At 39.8% G+C, this 20,259-nt stretch overlaps 1 protein-coding gene across 1 annotated transcript in view; it reads left to right on the top strand.

Annotated features, from left to right (window-relative positions):
- Window positions 1-20,259, top strand: part of LOC126375744 (dynein axonemal heavy chain 1-like) — an 82,459-nt gene that overhangs the window by 22,252 nt on the left and 39,948 nt on the right. Inside the window, exons 12-29 of the mRNA XM_050022848.1 lie at window positions 47-126; window positions 422-509; window positions 745-963; window positions 1,700-1,817; window positions 2,423-2,564; window positions 8,125-8,266; window positions 8,625-8,852; window positions 9,323-9,421; window positions 12,838-12,981; window positions 13,336-13,516; window positions 14,227-14,387; window positions 15,269-15,368; window positions 15,790-15,981; window positions 16,357-16,534; window positions 16,689-16,821; window positions 17,129-17,356; window positions 18,222-18,360; window positions 18,544-18,722. Of these exons, the coding sequence (XP_049878805.1) occupies window positions 47-126; window positions 422-509; window positions 745-963; window positions 1,700-1,817; window positions 2,423-2,564; window positions 8,125-8,266; window positions 8,625-8,852; window positions 9,323-9,421; window positions 12,838-12,981; window positions 13,336-13,516; window positions 14,227-14,387; window positions 15,269-15,368; window positions 15,790-15,981; window positions 16,357-16,534; window positions 16,689-16,821; window positions 17,129-17,356; window positions 18,222-18,360; window positions 18,544-18,722 (2,751 nt within the window). The remainder of the gene's footprint in view (window positions 1-46; window positions 127-421; window positions 510-744; window positions 964-1,699; window positions 1,818-2,422; window positions 2,565-8,124; window positions 8,267-8,624; window positions 8,853-9,322; window positions 9,422-12,837; window positions 12,982-13,335; window positions 13,517-14,226; window positions 14,388-15,268; window positions 15,369-15,789; window positions 15,982-16,356; window positions 16,535-16,688; window positions 16,822-17,128; window positions 17,357-18,221; window positions 18,361-18,543; window positions 18,723-20,259) is intronic.

Below are 20,259 nucleotides of genomic sequence, written 5' to 3'. Positions count from 1 at the left end.
TGACGAGATATATTATGTAACATACCAAATGTTGTTTTTGTTACAGTTGTTGAAATACTTAAACATACAATGGTTGAACAACACGGCGCATGCGATCCGGATGTGCTTCAGAGACGTTGGCAAAGGGTACGGTTAAAAGTAATATATTCAATAATAAAACTGCCTATTTAAAATAACGTAGATTAAAAAATACCTTCCATCCTTGATAATTACGTTCATTAAATGATTTTGACTTCGAATGCCCACAGTTCCCACACTTCCCACTTCCCACAATTGGGCATAGACGTCTGACGCCATACGTAAGACCGAGGGGGTGAGGTAAACCTAGCTCAGCCGCTGGTGGGGAGTGCAGAGATGCCGTTCTATGCGTAGTATTACTCCTTATTCTATGGCAAAAGGTATAAGGCATTTTGGTTTTCAGCTGGTTCAACATATACGAGAAGATGTGGCCCTTTTATGAAGTTAGCAAAATGTGTCGGTTTATGCAGCTCGTCCGATTTAGAATGCAGGCAAGTCCGTACATTTGCCTTCGAGATCCTACAGGTGACCTCTTGGGTGGTAATCGAGCGACACATTTATCGGTGATAGGCTTCAGCCGTGATCAAGCGACGAAGGACGCTCCGGCATTATGTCTGGAGAAGCTGTTACGGGAGAGAGGTCCAGCAAGTTGTACCTCTATTTAACTTTTGTACTGTAATACTGACTTATCCCGAACGAAAAAAAAAACATTTTCTTTTCTTACAGTACGCTTTGCGATACTGCATTGAGCAATCAATGCTGATGTTCACGACGCTATGCGAGACTCCCTGTCTGTGCACGTACTGGTGTCAAGATGACTACAAATGGGACAGCTCGGATCTCATCAACACCCCCTTCCGATCCCCTACGACTACCCTCTTCTACTTCTACCTCCTCATGTCGCAGGATGGACCGTATTATTCTACTGATCCCGCGCAATTTGAAGTTAGTACCTTAGATACTTTCGAAGTCACTCCTTCAGCACCCTCAAAATAGAGAGCAACAACTCACAGCTACTCATTTTACCTTCCGATGTATAGGTACCTTAACGTGGTGGACAAAATATGAGGTGGTACGAGGACACCTCACCGTGGCTAAGTGCGTCGCATTTAGAATACGTAGTTTTATTATTATTATTTATTTTATGATTTTGGTTTGTTTTTCTTTTGTTTTTTGTTAATGATTTTTGATCTTGGTTTTCTTTTTGTTTGTTTTTCTGTGTATTGATATCCGTGTGGTTTCTGTCCTATGTCGAATGTAATGTACCTGTCTGTCTGTGTCTGTGTCTAATTAAATACCTCTATACCTAATTCTATTAAAAATGTCGTTCACGGCCTACCATTAAATATATGAGTTTTATGTGGCAGCTAAGAGGCAGGCAGGGCACACGCATGTATTCACAGGGCAGCTGTGCCCAATCCAGTTACTCCCCTGTAGGTCCAGGGCTGCCAGCCAGTGTGGTGCCGTCTTGGCTGAATTTGGCGCTCCCCTAAAAAGGCGCTCGGTGCGATCGCACAGTTCGCACCGCCCTAGGGCCGCCACTGGTGATGGAGTATGCTCCATACACCCTCCAGTTGATTAATGGGAGACCTGATGTTTGTTTGTGTGCAGTAGTGTGGGTGTGGTGGGTATATGAACTATTAATAAATAAGTAAATATGCAATATCCAATGCTTTTTCAGATTGTCATCCAGCGGTTGTTTCGCGAGATGCTCTATCGGTGCCATTTTATACCTCAAGTGCATCCCATGATTATGACTGGTTTGGTCTTCGACAAGGAGTTGTTTTTGACTTCCATAGGTATATAAATAATAAGGATTTATTTCGAATTAAACGATCTTTTGTTTTGTAAGGACATTGCAGGCTTGAATCACCTAATTGTCTGATATAATAGATGATTCCGTGCTTCCGTGCACGTTAAGCCATTGGTCCTAGCTAGTAGCTGTAGGTGTTTTACAGCTACTAACCTTTGTATACTTCGTACCCCCTTCGGATAATCATCCGCAAGTTTATTGTACCCAGCAGTGGGATATATATAGGCTATTTTATGTTATATAAAAGACCCTAAATACACTTATGCCGCTCAGAAAGCCTAGCCAATGCTTCACTCCGGTAATAAGAGAAAACTTGTAGAAATAGAAACGTTTGCCACTTGCATACCTCGGTTTCCAATCTTTTGGAACCTATTAAACGTCATGTGATACGGCTATAACGGGTGTAAGTGACATAGTAACGAAAACTTTTAAGGTTTTAAGATTTAGACCGTGATTCTGAGTTGATATCAAATGGAATTTTCCTTCGCAAAAGTGTGGAACTGAAAATAATAAATAAAAACACTAAAATTTTCATGAATTTTCCAACAAGTTACGATCTCTAAATTAATTATATTATATTATTATCCTCAGGTTTGATGGAACAGAACGTTTGCGAGTTTCGCGAAAGACTTTTAAAGGCGTATCGGAAAGCTATCATCCCGCTTATAGCCTACATGCATCAGTATGACTGTTACAGGGACATATATGTACTCGAGATTGAACCCTACGTAGAGTTAGTATAGATGTTTGTGCAAATACAATACATGGAATGCAGGTGTTATGCTGCTTACCAACGACAACTTTACTACTCTGTACCTAACTGAGTAAATGTCAGCGCGCCGCAACTCAATATTAATTCTTGTCACTCCAAATGTCCAGAGTAATCCTGACACTAGGGTTAATCAGTCGGTAACTAACTGTATTGTTGCGTGTTGGCCGGTCCTTTTAGTTATAAAATCATACGACGACTTCAATGTAATTAATATCTTTTATTAATATAAACACAAGATAAATACAATGAGACGACCAAAGAGAATAACATAGACAATAGCGACAGCTGTAGTGATGTGCGTAACTAATAGTGACGTATACAACATCCCCCTTATCAGAAAGAAGTAAAATGATTACAATTTTACAGCTTGACTTGACTTAACACTATAGTTTAACAGTAGCTTATTGACCAGCTAAGACAGACAATTTGTAATTACAATTAAGACACAATATGTTTAACTTAGTCTATACTACTACTAATACTAGACAGCTAAATTTACAGACAGTCCTTCACAGTCATAACAAATATATATTATGTATATTTTTTATAAATCTAACTGTCTTGGTGGTCTTATGACTCTTCCACTCCGAGTGCGCTGAATTGAACCGGGGTAGTATGCTCTTCAATAGACGGAGCTACTGTATGTGACACAGGAGACGTTCTGACATTTGGACTCTTTTGTGACCCTTCAGAAAATTCCATTTGTGGTATCTGTGGTGGCTTCAAAATATGCTGTCTATTTCTTCTTCCTGTAAATCCATCAGACCCTTCAATTGTATAGGACCTAGGCTGATCGCATTTAAACTTGACGGTGCCTGTAGTCCATAGCGAATCTGGCATTTTCTTAAAATAGACTTTATCTCCTTCTTTTAGTTCTGGCAATAGTTTAGTCTTTCTGTCGTAATAATCTTTCATTTCCTTCTTATTTTCTTCCTTTGTCTTGACATAATCTTGAAATTTGATTGTTTTAGGTTTTAAGTTATTTGTGACTGTAGGCAATTGTGTTCTCAGCGAACGTGACATTAACAGTTGTGCTGGAGATGGTAGATTTCCTCTAGGTGTATTCCTGAATTGAAGCAAAGCAAGATATGGGTCTGTTCCTGATTCGTCTGACTTAGTAAGAAAACGTTTACATATCTTGACTGCTGACTCTACCAATCCATTTGACCTGTATGTATGGACTTGACGTGTTATGGTGTATTCCCCATTCAAAAATAAAATTCTTAAATTCTGCAGAGTTAAATGGTGGACCATTGTCTGAGAATAACTCTACTGGTATCCCATGTCGACTGAAGATACTTTTAAGACAAACAATTACTGTTTTGGCGTTAGTACTTGCCACTGACATCAATTCAATATAATTCGAGTAATAATCTTGGACGACTATGAATTTTTTAGACTTATAATCCATGAAATCAACACCAACTTTTTCCCATGGAAGCAATGAGACATCATGAGGAAGAAGCGGTTCAGGAGCATTTGAGCTTCTATGTGACAAGCAAGTATGACATGACTCGACAAGATTTTTTATATCTGTTGACATGAATGGCCAAAATACATGACCTCTGACAAACGCTTTAGACCTTTCAATTCCTAGATGACCACTGTGTATTATTTTCAAGATATCTGGCCTTAATTTTTTAGGTAGGACTATACTGTTACTTCTGAAGATTAGATCATTTTCTGTATGTAGATCAAATCTATATTGCCAATATTCCTGTACATCTTTGTGAACTTGAGCTTTACTCGACGGCCATCCTTCTTTACAGTATTTTTTCAAAATTTGTAGACTTTCATCTTCAATAGTGCCTTTGATTAGCCATTGTAGACGTTCTGGAGAGACAGGTAATGACTTAATAAGTAAATTGACGTGCACGACCACATCATCATCTAATTCATCTGTGCTTGTTTCTGACAGTGGTGCTCTAGACAATGTATCAGCAATATACATGTGACTGCCTTTCTTGTAGACTACATTTAGACTATATGACTGTATTTTCAACATCATCCTCTGTAGACGTGTTGGGACTTCGACTAAAGGCTTTTTAAATAATGTTATTAACGGAGCATGATCTGTTTCCACCATTACAGTTTGTCCATATATAAATTGGTGGAACTTGACGCAGGCAAAGACTATTGCATATAGTTCCTTCTCTATTTGAGCCATTCTTTGCTGTGACTCCGTTAAGGTTTTTGACGCATAATAGACAGGATGTTGATTTTGTAACAACACTGCTCCGACAGCACAGCTACTAGCATCACTTTGTATGACAATAGGATCATTGACATTAAAATGTGACAAGACTGGGACCTGACATATTAATTGTTTTAGACGACAAAATGTTGCTCCATAATTAGCATTCCACTGCCAATCAGTAGACTTCTTTAGTAACTGACGTAGAATTTCTGTCTCACATGCCATATTTTTAATAAAAGGACTTAAGTAATTAAGCATGCCTAGAAATCTTTGTAAATCTTTTAGACAAGTAGGAGACGGCATCTCTTGGATTGCTCTGACTTTATCCGGATCGACTGTGATTCCGACTGCTGAAAATATATGACCCAGGTATTTAATACTCTCCTTGGCAAATGAACATTTTTCTTTATTAAATTTGACATTGTATTCCTTGGCTCTATTGAATACCATATTAAGGCGTTCATTATGCTCTTGTAGTGTTTGTCCACTGACTAAAATATCATCGCTGTATACTGCCACTCCTGGTATGTCACCAAATATTTCTGTCATTATTCTATGAAAGTACTCAGGGGCACAGTTAACTCCATATGGAAGACGTTTGAAGCGATAACGACCAAATGGCGTATTAAATGTTGTGAGGTAAGAACTCTTCTCACTCAATTTACACATCCAAAATCCACTACTGGCATCTAAAGTTGAGTAGAATTTTGCACCAGTGACCTTGGCGCGAACCATGTCCACTCAGTTGGCTCTGTGACCTTGACAATGACATCTATTTTTTCCATTTTCTCCAATTCTTCTTGAAGCCTTTGATGTAGAGCGAATGGTACCTTCCTTAGTGCATCGACTTTTGGCTTGACATCAGGATTTGTACTTATGACACACTCACCAGGAAGACATCCAAGACCGGTAAAAACAGAATTATTATATTCAATTCGTTTAGACAAATTTATATCTTGTGACTGACTTGACTGTGACTGACTTTTCATGGCTTTAGGACAAATTACATGACATGACTTTGACTCGTTTTGATTTGTTTCAAATGACAATTGACTATCATTATTTTCTGACATGTGACTATTTGTAGACTCGACACAAAAAACTCTTTTTATCAATCCAATTTCTGAGCAAGTAATTTTACCTAACACAGTTGGAAAATTCACATTTGCAATAACAAAATTAATTTGTTTTGTCATGTAGGTGCCATTCAATTGTAATTTACATTGTAAATTTTGTTGACCTAGTACTTCTAGGCTATTACCAGTGTATGACTTAATTTTAATATCAGTTTTAGACAATACCTATTTGATATTAAGTGAATCATAAACGTTTTTTGACATTATGTTGACATCACTGCCTGTATCAATAATACAATTCACTTGTGACTTATTTATGTTTATATTTATTGTCCACTCACTTGACGATGACGACTGTATATGACCAATGAATAAATCTTGTTTTTCTGACTGTACCTGATGGGTGTTGTTATCTGACTGGACATACTTGACTGACTTCGACTTGGACCGACAACATACTGCAAAGTGACCGACTTTATTGCAATTTCTGCAGACTTGAGACAATGCTGGACACTTGTGACGATGGACTTGATTACATTTTGTACAGACTTCCTTTTTTGACTGTTGTTGTTGACTTTTATTTCTTGTATTTGACTTAGACCTTGACTGAGTTTTATACATGATTGAACTTTGTTCTGCTGTCAATGCATCTGTCTGATGTCTTGAAGCTAGCATGGCATTTGCCACTTCTAAGGCCTTGTCAAGATCTAACTTGTCTTCAAGCAAAAGTCTTTCTCGGATATAGTTGTACTTTTGATGCATGTTGCATATGAACATTATTTTGACAAGACATTCCTGCAGCTTTCCTAGCTCGCAGTTTTGAGACCTTAGTTTTATTGCACATGCAAAATCATCCAGCGACTCGTTTTCACTTTGTTTATATGTGAAAAAATTGTGACATTCATAAGTTAGGTTAGCTTTTGGGCAAAATGATTTTGAAACAACTCGACGAGCTCGTCGTATTTAACTTTGTCTTCGTCTTTTCCGAACGTGTTAAATACATCCACACCTTTTTCCCCAATGACATGTAAAAATAAAGCTACCTTTCTGCCATCGCATTCTTCATCCATGCCGGAGGCGCGCATGTAAAATTTGAAGGATTGCACCCATTTCTTCCATTATTGTACTAAATTAACAGTCATCAACATGGGCTGCGGACATGACATTCCCGATAATTTCTTGGGTTTTTGATCTTCTGACATGTTTATTGGCGGCGAGGCGGCGACTTGTTGACATTACTTATTTCACGACGATGTGAATCCAGTTCACTTACACTTCTGACACCATGTATTGTTGCGTGTTGGCCGGTCCTTTTAGTTATAAAATCATACGACGACTTCAATGTAAATAATATCTTTTATTAATATAAACACAAGGTAAATACAATGAGACGACCAAAGAGAATGACATAGACAATAGCGACAGCTGTAGTGATGTGCGTAACTAATAGTGACGTATACAACACTAACCTCACAACCCATGTACGAGATTATTATTATTGTGTAATGGCAAAAAAAATACAGTCCCTGCTTACCCCGGTGGGAACTAGGCGTGAGTTTATGTATGTATGTACTCGTATGCGTATGGCAAAAAAAATATCCTGCGTGGATCGTAAATAGCTTAAGCTCCCTCAACCAAGTCTCTGCCGCATCCGTCACACAATGCAACTCGGCTAAAAAGACTCGACATTTAAAGACTAAATATTTTAAGATATTTTTGCAGTAAAACGGTTGATGTTGGCTTCCGGTGCCCTGAAATTAGCCCAACTATCTATCTAGGCGAAAATTGAGTCATAAACTGCTTTAGTACCAGGTTATCATAAGCTAATAACTCTATTAAGATATAATACATAATACTCGTAAGTTAGTCACTGTGGTCGTGGAGCGCCGCCGCCGGTTCGAAAGACCGGACTTGCAACAATGTTACTTATTAATTTATTTCACAGTTGGCTCGACTATTATAGACAGCGATACGGCTTACCACCTAACACGTTGCTCTAACAGAAAGCTTAGTGAGGCGTAGATACTTAGATCATCTTGCGATATATGTACCTCTGACTATCCTAGACGTAATCGTGACCTTATGTTATGTTTATCATAAATCAAATCAAATATACTTTATTGCACCCAAACGAACCATACAAACATTTACATGCAGTACATTTCAACCAGGAATAAGAAAATAAATTATGGTCTTATTATTAAGCTCCCCTAACAAAGAAAAAAAATGGTCTTAAATTGTGTTTCAGAAATTACCGAGAGGAGAAGCACAATGCATCGGAGGTCCGAGAAGAAGTACAGATGCACTATGACGCTAAATGGGATCTGATATGGCGGCTGCCACAGTACATTAATATTGGTCCTTTCGCACTCAACATAGATACCTTAAAGGTACTTATGAAGTATAATATCGAAATTCAAAATACATTTTACTTATGAATATAGGATATAAGGGGCTTAAAAAGGCCACATTGAAGCAATTCGCCTAAAAGCAATATTGCTATTTGACCTTTGCACATATAAAAATAAGTGCGCAATGTCAAGAAAAATGTCAATGTCGCGCAATTCACTTACTTCAGTAATGCCGTTTTAGACCCTCTGGGCTTTCTCAGGCGTATTATCTTAAATCTTTGTACCGGATGAGAGCTCTTAGCGCCCCCGTTTGTCCGAACAAGTAGTTAATGTCATAATAAAGTGTTTCTCTTCGCTAAATTGACAAATTGATACCTTATTGATTAAACCATTACAGCAACAACTGGTCCAAAAGCGTACGGACATAATGAAGGCTTTGCTCGCCATGTGGGCAGAGGAGATCCGCTTAGTGGTCGATGACGTCATCCAGGCCTACAAAACTATCATGAGGAAACTCGCGGAGAAACCCAACACGATAGAACACGTGTTTGAGATCAGGGAGTGGATGGAGTCTATACCATTTGCGCTGAAGACACAGGAAGAGATTATGAAGAAAGTTCTCTCTGTGAGTAAAAGTCTCTGGCAGTTTTTCCCATAGAGTGCAAATGTCAAATTTTATAAAATTTTCTTCAAATCGAAAACTATTCCTAAGTGATGCGCTTAAATTACTACCAGCATTTACGTATCTACGTACGTACATACAAACTCACGCCTATTTCCCGCCGGGATCTTCTCTTCTGTCTTGTGGGTTGTGAGGTGGATTACCAACTCCATGAACCCTGGTGTCAGGGTTACTATTGAGCCGCCAAAGGCCCCTGACACGGCTCATGTAACTTACATCAGCAAGTAGTAACCGGGACCAACGGCTTAACGTGTCTTCCGAAGCACGGATCATCCCGCCGTAAGCAGAGACTATGCATCAGTATTTCGTTTTTTTTTTCCACAACTAGACTTCGCATCCGCAATCCTAAGTAGGTATATTATTATATGTACTAGAAGATAGATTGTTTTGTTAGATTATCATGATTTTTACAGGATTACGAAGTGTTGGATGTTTTTTACACGCCTTTGGAAAACGACGATTTTAGAGCTCTGTGGGAAGCTATTGGTTGGCCGCTACAAATTACTAAGCAGGTAATTAAATCATCGTAGGTAATAGTTTGAAATTGCTCGTCCTTATTCCTTAGCGTCTTATGACCATTTTGGACTAATGTAAGGTAAGACCCAGAGGTTTGATGCGGGCCGGAGAGTTACCGTTATACGTAGTCATGTGGGTCAAGTGTACGCATTTAAAGTTTGATGCTTCAAAACCTCGAAAATTATTAGTAGAATGAAACAAAACTGTTTTAATTAGTAAGCCTGTTTATTTCTAATCAACTTAGACACAACAATAGTATTATCAATGGCTTATATTTTAAGAAACTATAGAAAATGAAAACCCTTTCATATGCGCACTTTTACCCCAGTAACGGGGTATGTGTACGCAGCACTGTGGGTAAGTGTACGCACTGTTGGGTAAGTGTACGCAACAACAAAAAGATATAGAACATAAACAATATTATATTATAATTATAAAATGTTTCATCACAGTCACTTAAAATAATCAACATAATAATCATCCTAAATTAAAATATGAGATAAACTGGAACTTATAAATCTTTAGTTACTTCGTCGTACATGTATCACAAATAAAAGTGCCGTGTTCGGAGCTGGAGCACTGTTCATGCCACCAGGCTCCACAAAGGCTACATTCAATCCAATCTTCAGTCGGCGGATCAGAATACTTTCGCAAAGTACTTTCCTTAAGTCCAACTTGAGATGCAGCTTTTCTTTTACTGGCACCCTTTGAAATTAATAATTTGGCGGCTTCCATCTGTGACGATGCATCTATCCGGAGCTTTCCTCAGATAATTTCGAGGCATTTTGATTTATATTTGTTCGCTAAAACAAAACAAAGTAACACATCATACACAAAAAAATGCAAGCGGGGTTGTAGTGCCGTTTCTTTCAGCCTCCGGATTAGTTACAGGGGACCCGTTTTATAGCTTTTTTGTGTAGTATTGAACACAGCGCCATCTCGCCTTGTTCGATGTAAGGTCCGGAAGCATCGACTTGCTATCGTTGGGCTCCGCAGTCGGCGACTTTCCACCAGTAACCGGAAGATGGCGTGTGCCGATATTATACGGAAGGCTATATCTTGGAGTCCCTTGTCAGGTGGCTGCTGAAGAATGTTGGTGTCAATATTTAATACACATCGGGAATTTTCGGTCAGTCTCCTGTCCTTGGATTTGTTAATAACTTGCATTTTGGGTGTGCGACGGTGGCGTCATCTAACGGACAATTGAGGTTGTACTGGCTTTGTCCGTGACGTAGGCGTTGAATTGGGCGACTTATATAGTCCTGCGCCTGCGAGCTGCCGCATTCCCCAGACAGCGCTCCGCCGAGCGGGTGTGTCCACACCTTCGATTTTTAGTGTGAATTTCGGGTGAGAATTTGTCTTTGTAATGCGTTATAGCATTTTAATCGTAATTATCAGTGTCGATATATGTTGTCATTGTTTTTCTTTTAGGCGGTTTATAAGCGTGTGACCGGTGGCCCGCAACTCCGTCGCACGCGCCGCCAAATCTTCGTAAATTTTTATTCTGGTAAGTAAGTTATACATTTCTGTCATCTGTCGTGACTCGTGAGTGTTAGTGTTTGCGGTCAGGATTCTAATGTGACCAGCCGATCCTCGAGCAAAAGACCGAAGACCGGGGGCGTACCCTGAACCTTTAGACCTCAGTAATCGGGCGCCATGTAATGTTTTAAAATTTAAAGAAGAATGATGATGATGATGAAGAAAGTGGATTGATGAAATAAGAAATAAGCAAATGGGTTTACTCGAATTTTTAATTACTTACTAAGAAAACCAAAGTTACACAAAAATATAAATAGGTATTTGGAACTTTTAAATCCTAAGGGTACATTCCAGGTATTCAAGTCCACTGGTCATTCGTTAAGCATTATTAAAAAAAAATAAGAAAGGTATTATAAAAACCTCCCTAGCTCGTTTGCCCTCGGCGGCGGGAAGGAAGCCGAGCCGACTAGAAGCAGCTACCAATAAGCTGTAGCTGTAGCAGTAGCAGAACAGCTGTACAAAACACCCGTCATAGAACAGAACAGCCTTCGTAAAACAGCCGTCACAAAACACCTTCGCAAAACACCTCCTGTGGACAAAACGCACAGGGGTAAATCAAACCTCTAGGGGCGGAGGCACAACCTAACCAACTCCCCAAAATCATATCAAAAGACTCACCTGTCGGAGGTCGAGAAGCCACGTATGCGGCCAACGTACGATGACGTCGATGCCACGACGCTGGGACAAAATGGCGGAGCAACGCGTCCACGCCACGGACACCAAACCACACCTATTCAGAACAAATCGCACATTAGAATCCTGACCGCAAACACTAACACTCACGAGTCACGACAGATGACAGAAATGTATAACTTACTTACCAGAATAAAAATTTACGAAGATTTGGCGGCGCGTGCGACGGAGTTGCGGGCCACCGGTCACACGCTTATAAACCGCCTAAAAGAAAAACAATGACAACATATATCGACACTGATAATTACGATTAAAATGCTATAACGCATTACAAAGACAAATTCTCACCCGAAATTCACACTAAAAATCGAAGGTGTGGACACACCCGCTCGGCGGAGCGCTGTCTGGGGAATGCGGCAGCTCGCAGGCGCAGGACTATATAAGTCGCCCAATTCAACGCCTACGTCACGGACAAAGCCAGTACAACCTCAATCGTCCGTTAGATGACGCCACCGTCGCACACCCAAAATGCAAGTTATTAACAAATCCAAGGACAGGAGACTGACCGAAAATTCCCGATGTGTATTAAATATTGACACCAACATTCTTCAGCAGCCACCTGACAAGGGACTCCAAGATATAGCCTTCCGTATAATATCGGCACACGCCATCTTCCGGTTACTGGTGGAAAGTCGCCGACTGCGGAGCCCAACGATAGCAAGTCGATGCTTCCGGACCTTACATCGAACAAGGCGAGATGGCGCTGTGTTCAATACTACACAAAAAAGCTATATAACGGGTCCCCTGTAACTAATCCGGAGGCTGAAAGAAACGGCACTACAGGGTAAGTGTGCGTAAGCGCACGACAGACTTCTGCGCACACTTAACCCAAACTATCGAAACAGGATTGTATCAATATCGTTGATTATTGCGTCATCATAACAATTTAAACACTGGCAAATAAAAAACTTTATATTACTTACATATATTGAACTCGATAGCAAAAAGCTTTTTTGGAAATCTGACCGCATCCCCTTTAAAGAGGGGGTGTATACTTATGAAACTTTTCTCATTTTTTAGGTAGGAAGCTAAAAATTTAAATTAGAAAACCGTTAACCCGAATTAAACGCGAGCGAAGCCGCGGGCAAAAGCTGAATAAATTTTTGCTCTTTTTTATTACCTATATTCTTCCCTCGTGTGGGTTGTGAAGTAATTCTCATCAATCATTAATTTTCTATAGACAGAGGCAACATATGACTTCCTAGAGGAGGAACAAGAGAAGTTCTGGAAGCTTCACTTGCAAGACGAGCAGACCATGTACGACAAGATTGATATGTTCACCGCGCAGTGCATGGCGCTCACTCTGCAGACAGACTTTTCTAAGGTAATAATATTCAAAGGTGGAAATATTCATTCCAAAAATAGCTCTATCTTTTTCCTTGCATTTAATGTAAGTGGTCTAGTCGTTAGAGCGTTGGGCTCACAAGCTGGAGGTACGGGTTGATTGATTTTTTTTTTGATTTATTGATCGCGCTGTATATAAGATTCCTCGATTACGTTGGCAGCTGTCAAATCAGTATCTTTCCGAATATGAGCTGTATTATATCTATCATGCTGTCATTCAAATCAAGCTTAGGGCCGCAACGCGACAGTCTTATATATGAACACGTGAGCTCGCGGAGGCTCAAAACTATCATTAAAGTAATATCGGTATTTCTAAAAAATATTTTCCCATCAGGTGCATGAAATAGCGAATGACATCAAAAAGGCGTGGAAAGGTATGAAGGACGCCCAAGATTGGGGCCGAGTCCTCAACCAGAGACAGAAGCTGTTCGGGGTGCCAGTTATACCCTTCGCTGACCTTAATAAACTGATTAAAGAGTTTGAGCCATACAGAAACCTGTGGGTTACTGCTTCTGGTAAGTTCTATAGCAGTATTAGCTAAACATAAACAAGCTGTATACCTTCTGCTGGACAAAGGCCTTCCCACATCTAATCAACCACAGGTATGGAGCATTCTTCATCACGCTGCTGCACTGCGGCTTGCTGGAGGTGTTTGGGCCAGTAGCCAACCATTCGCCTGGGTCTTTTCAAGCCGTCTGAAAGTCTACGACTCGACTTAAAAGTCATTAATCCGAATCAGGAGAGCACAAAATGAAAGCTACACGTCACCCATCATTGCTCAACTGTGTTATCTTGTCTCTAGTAGTTTCTAACTAGTCAAATCAGTTACTTTTTACTAAACGTCAAAACACGAAATTACTATGGAATTGTGTGAAAAAGCAACCTTTGACGTCATAGAAAAACGAGATAAAATGTCGCACTTATTATTAAAATTCATAAATAAGTTAATTTTTAATTAGAAAAAGAAAACATTTTTTGACACTTTTAGATTTGTCTTTATTTATTTAGTAATCAGAATTAAGTACATAATTTATATTTGACCTAGGCAACTACCCAATTCCACAGATCAACTAATTCGCATGACTGAAGACAGAACGACTTATGGACAAATGATCGCCGTTCTCTGGGATGGATATGGCACTTGTAGAAAAATATTTTATTTCTGTGTATTTTAATTTGTACTATGAACGAACTATTAGGGAGTAACATTTATGCAATTCCACAGACTTCCTGAAAGCCCAAGAGGTGTGGTACGACAACCCACTAATGTATGTGGACGCGGACTCCATAGAGCCGCTGGTGAACGATTACTATAGGACAATAACCAAGTGCGTCCGCACCTTCCACGACATGCCGAAGATCCAAGCAGTTGCCATCGCTATAAAGGTTAACTACCTCTCTCTCCTTGGCATTTGTATATAGAAATATTCATTCCAAAATATAAAAAAAACCTAGATACATAAACTTAAACAGTCTATATACGTCCGACTGCCCATGTGCCTATGCACAGGTCTCCCCTCAATCGACCGGAGGGGGTATGAAGTATACTTTACCACGCTGCTCCTCTGTGGGTCGAAGGACGTAATATACGATCCCGACGACCCAATTACTCTAGCCATAGAGGCAATCAGTTCGCGACAGCAAACACTTCAGGACCCCGATACTGACGCCGCCGGCGTGGTCGACGACTTCCCTCAATCAGCGCTTATCGCTATCTACCCAATAGGGTCTTCTAATTCTTTCAAATATTTTTCCTCTCAGACGACGCCCTGAACCGAGGTTCTCGGGCCTGTTGTCTTAAACGTTCTACTGGGTGAGAGCCTTCAGCGTTCCCCATTTGTCCGGCCAAGTAGTTAATGCCATCTGCGGAAAATCTACAGAAAGTCACGTAAAAAAAATTCGCTGTGGGAGTATATTATTCCCCGAGCTTTGTTTTACCAACATGATTGGTGAGGGAACCGATCCGTCTGTAATGGTCTACTATGAAGGTTATTTCTTTAACAGTTTATTATACACAGAACATAATAAATAAATAGATCACACACAACAGACGCACGGTTCAGCTTATTTCTAGTAGAAGTCTCTTCCAGCAGACTGGGAAAAAAGTTATGATGCCTACTTGCCAAAAGATTCTCATCGCTCTATGTATGTCTCTTCGCACTAGGCTGAACTCTATCTTTCTATCCTTTTATCATACGCACCATGTTAGAACGCAAATAGTTAGAAGACGCAGTGATATAGAAGATAATAAATATTTATATCTGCAGGATTTGATGGATGAATTCAGACCTCTGATACCGATCATCCAAGTGGTCAGAAATCCTGGTATGAAGGAAAGGCACTGGGAAGAATTCATGCAGAGAGCTGGTATGGGAAATTTTGTTATAAATTCCTTTATGCTTATTGGCTTCTGAAAAAAATAATCTATTATTATGGGCGATGAGCTGATCACGTTTGCCATACAGTTCATCACAAGCAGCCTAGAACTTCGAATCGAATGTGGGTGCAAGGTTTCTTGTGATTATGTACAGATGGGACTTGGGACATTACGTATGTTAGGATATCATTTTATTTTGTAACGAATTCTAAAATTTATATGTCAAGCTCGTACCTATTCTTGATTATCATAGTCTTACTTAATCTAACGAACGTAAAATGCTTATTGGAAGGTTGCTGATGCTTAAAGAATAGGCAATCCTTTATTTACTCTGATGTGTACATTCGAATGGTACCGACTTTAGCAAGAAATGAATCCATCCATTCATTCAAAGAACCAAATAATTTGCAGGTATATCTGTAACTATGAACGATAAGCAGACGTTCAACATGTGCCTGAAGCAAGGCGTGGGCGCTCACGGTGCACTCATGGCTGAGATAGGAGAGCTGGCGAGCAAAGAGTACGTCATAGAACAAGCGCTGGATAAGATGCTCGGAGACTGGGCCAACAAGACCCTTGAGCTGACGCCTTATAAGCAGACTGGTAGGTATAACTCTTGAAAATATACTAAAAACCACGCCAGTACACCACACCACACTACGGTACACATAATCGACGTCGACCTGCAGAAAGAGATATTCTACTAGATAAGAAACCTGACCATCAAGAAGTACGTCATAGAACTTAGAGGATGCTAGCAGACTGTTCCAACTAGGATCTCGAGGCTTTATAAGCAGACCAGTAAGCATAAGGCTGGGAACACTTTTAATGCGTTCGTATGAATTCAATTCGTACGTACCTACGGATGATCTCGCTGGCTAATCTTCAAAGTATTATGTTGACTTGAGACAATAAGGGGACAGGAGGGATGAGCTTGTTCCAAATGTATTTATCGACTATATTATTCCTCCCCTCCAGGCACGTACATTATGAAGATTGCCGACGAGACATTACAGTTACTGGACGAGCATTTCCTACAAACGCAGCAATTAGGCTTCAGCCCTTTCAAGGCGGCCTTCGAACTGCGCATCCAAGAGTGGGACGACAAGCTACGTCTCACGCAGAAAGTTGTCGACGAATGGATCGAGTGCCAGAAGTGAGTTCAAAATGGTGTCGATTGTTAAGATCCCCTTATTATAAGCAATGGAACGGTTTACCATATACGGAATGTGAAGTATAGATACGAAGGCCTTAAAACCAATGTTTTTTTTTCTGTAGTTAAGTTATATTTCGTGTTCAATTTATTTCAGAGAGTGGATGTATCTCGAGCCAATCTTTACGTCCGAAGACATATCTCGCCAGTTGCCCAATGAGGCTAAGAAATATAACAACATGGAGAGGATATGGCGTAGGATTATGGGGACCGCCGCATCTTGCAATAAGGTTAGTTTAGCACAACGGTACTTGATAGATATCTCTTCAGCCAACATCACATCACTGCGTATACTCATATTTGAACCATAACGGAGGATGTTATCCAAACTTAATAGTTGCGGATTGTTGCTACCTCTGTTGGGGACTATGCGTATAGAAACTGACAGCCGCTGAATCTCAGGGACCAGGGTACATATTGTAGCCTAATAAAGAAAATCTAATTCTCTTTTGAACAGAACTGCAAGCGACTCCACTTTATATCTTAATGTCTCCATTTCGCACAGTTGATATCCGAGTAATTCTCGTTTTTGTGCAGATAATGGTGATATGCCCGGACAGTCGACTGCTAGACAGTTTGATAGAGGCGCGTCACCTCCTAGCCGTGGTGTCCCGTGGTCTGAACGAATACATGGAGTTGAAGAGAATGCGCTTCCCGCGCTTCTTCTTCCTCAGCGACGATGAACTGCTGGAGATTCTCTCGCAGTCCAGAAACCCTAAGGCCGTCCAGCCACACTTGAGAAAGTGCTTCGAGAATATTGCCAAGGTATGATGTGTTTGAGGAATCGGTGTTTCGGACAAAGGTTCGAAACACGGGTACGATGTTCAGGAATAATACTACTAAGTGTAATATTGTATGAATTAAGCTGTAAGCTCCCCAAACAAAATAAAATAAAATAATTAAGTATCTATATGGAGTTGAAGAAGATGTACTTTTCGCGCTGCTTCTTCCTCAGTGACTGTAAATTGCTGGAAATTCTCTCGCTGTCCAGAAACCCCAAGGAAAGTCCTTAAAAAAGTGTTTCGAGAACAGCGCCATTGTATTTTGGGGATGGTAGCGGTGCGAGCCCGCTGAATCCCTCTTTGCTTTGCAAATATACCTAATCACGTTCAGTAGGGTACGTTCCAGTACACAACACAATTTTTGACGTCCAAAACGTTTATTACACCTCCCTCAGTTCACCATTAATTCTTAACTAAACTAACATTTTGGTGGACAGTAAATTGTATTAGATTAAGGTTGTTATTTTTATTTAATAAAAGAAAAAAAACAAACAAAACAACCAAATTTATTCACCATAAATAGCGCATATTTATTGTTTAAACGCAACCAGTCATGAAGCCAGTTCCTTTTTTGCTCCCCTATCTCGTAATGTAAAACCTTGTGTCTCTCCCGTGTGTGCGCGGGAGCGCAGGCGGGGAACGACCGCTGATTGGCCAACAGTTGGCGGCAGTTTTCAAGCCGCCACAGTATGATTCAAGCGATACCGTAGAAGCACTGGTGTTAATCTCTAAAAGTTATTTACTTTAATAGTCAATTTTAGATTGTAGGTATTTCCAAACAATACTAACCTAGGAACGATTTTTATGGATAAACCAGGATTCGGTGTTAAAAGGAAATGTTGGTACAGGTAACTTTCGAATACGACATGAAGATCACCCAGATGCATTCAAGCGAGGGCGAGATAGTCGACCTCCGTTACAAGTTCTACCCCAGCATGAACGTAGAGATGTGGCTGCTGCTGCTTGAAGACACCATGAGACATACAAGTCAGTACTAATACTATAATTTACATCCTCTCTCCTAAGGTTGTCTGGAAGATCATGCTTGAGCGATAAAGCCGCATTTGGCCACTAGTTTAATTAGTCATATCTCCCTGTTTATCCAGTTTTCAATTGTGTTAGTTAGGATAAAATAAAAAAAAAAAACTTTACTAATATATTATCAATCAGTACGTCTGACGCTGATCGACGGACTGACGGAGCTGTGGCAACTGCCGCGGAACCAGTGGGTGCTGCGGTGGCCCGGCCAAGTAGTGATCGCGGGCTCGCAGACCGCCTGGACCGCAGGCGTTGAGAACGCAATCAACGAGTACCGCATGGACGAGTATTTCCACGAGATGCTAGAGTGTGTGAGTCATTACGGTATCTTAAATACTCAGGACACAGATTAGCCCATTTATAGACAAATAAATCACATTCCGGTGTTGGAAAATAGTCCAAATCAGCCCCTGTAGGATTTCAAATTCAAAAATATTCAGTAGGTAACATAGTTACACTTTGAATCGTCATTTTTTACATAACGAACGTGTCATCCGCCTAAAAATACTGCAGCTTCTCACTGTTGGCAGAGTAGATTGTGCAGAGGAAGGGCGCAGCACTTAATAGGGTGATGACAATAAAACTCAGCGGAATCTCAAGCCCAGCATCGCCATTGTATTTTCATAAAACACATGATGAAGATGAAATTGAAACACGTCACACAAAATTGTATCCCGAATAACATCCACAAAGGCAAACAGTCACACTTACAATGTCACGAATTAAATTAAAGCTTGATTACAATAATACGTCCGGATTAAATTAAAAATAATATTACATCGGTTACGTTGTATCGATGTCGTCAAAAGGAGAACAAGAAGAGGCAAAGACAATACATAGAATCATATCACGGCTGCGTATGATACGGATTATACTATCCTCTAGTTGTCCATAACTACAGTTCTTGACCTTGCTTTTCAGGTTCGTTAAAAAGTCATCGATACTCTGACCATCATTTTGAACAATCTGATTGAACACGTACCTTTCGTAAGTCTCGTTAATTTTAGGTATGAAGTGATTCGTGAACTTTGTTTTGATTGTATTAGTGACTGCGACTCGGTTTCGTTTAATTTAAATGTATAAAATTGTGGGATGGGGCATGAAGAAAACGATTACTATTTCTAATAAACTTTGTTTATTTTGCAACGTTGTATGAGTTTTTACTTTTCCGTTATTCAAAAACACCCGTTCGCCATATCTCTGTCATTCTGCAATCCTTTTCTCTCTCGCTCACTCGTCGCTCTCTTTCACACACTTTGCGTTACGTTTCATTCAGCCTATCATTCCTACACTCGGCCATCCTGCTCTCAGTCTGTCCTCAGACTGACACGTTCTGATATTACATTTAATAACAACTTTTATACACAAATAACTACTACTTGACAAACATCTTGGTTGTAAATGAAATAATAAAATCAATATCTTTTTGAACAAACTTTAGAAATATTATCTGTTAAACTTAACATCACTACTTACACTATCTTTAAACACACTGTAGAAATAATATGATATCTTAAACTACTCCTTAACATCTTATTACAACATACCTACTAGAAAAAACAAAATAAGTAACTTAAACACCTGAACCTTGAAATAAAATTAACTCAATAAAGACACTATCAAATAACACCATTCTGGATCATAGTCACTTCATTTATAGTCTTTTTCAGAGTACCAACCAGGTCTCCTTCTTCAAACATCCGTATTTTCTTTCTCTTTCTGTCAAATGCCCTTTCATTTTCTTCGTGTACCTTTCGTAGTCCTCCTATGTACTTCTGTCTTTTCTTCCTGTTAAATATCTTATTGTCTTCCTCTTGTACTTTTAGTTTTAGCACCTTATCTTGTACA

The sequence above is a fragment of the Pectinophora gossypiella genome, chromosome 19 (assembly GCF_024362695.1).
Source record: "Pectinophora gossypiella chromosome 19, ilPecGoss1.1, whole genome shotgun sequence".
Lineage (NCBI taxonomy): Eukaryota > Metazoa > Arthropoda > Insecta > Lepidoptera > Gelechiidae > Pectinophora > Pectinophora gossypiella.
Note: the sequence above shows the minus strand (reverse complement) of the source record. Positions and strands in the feature narration are given on the sequence as shown.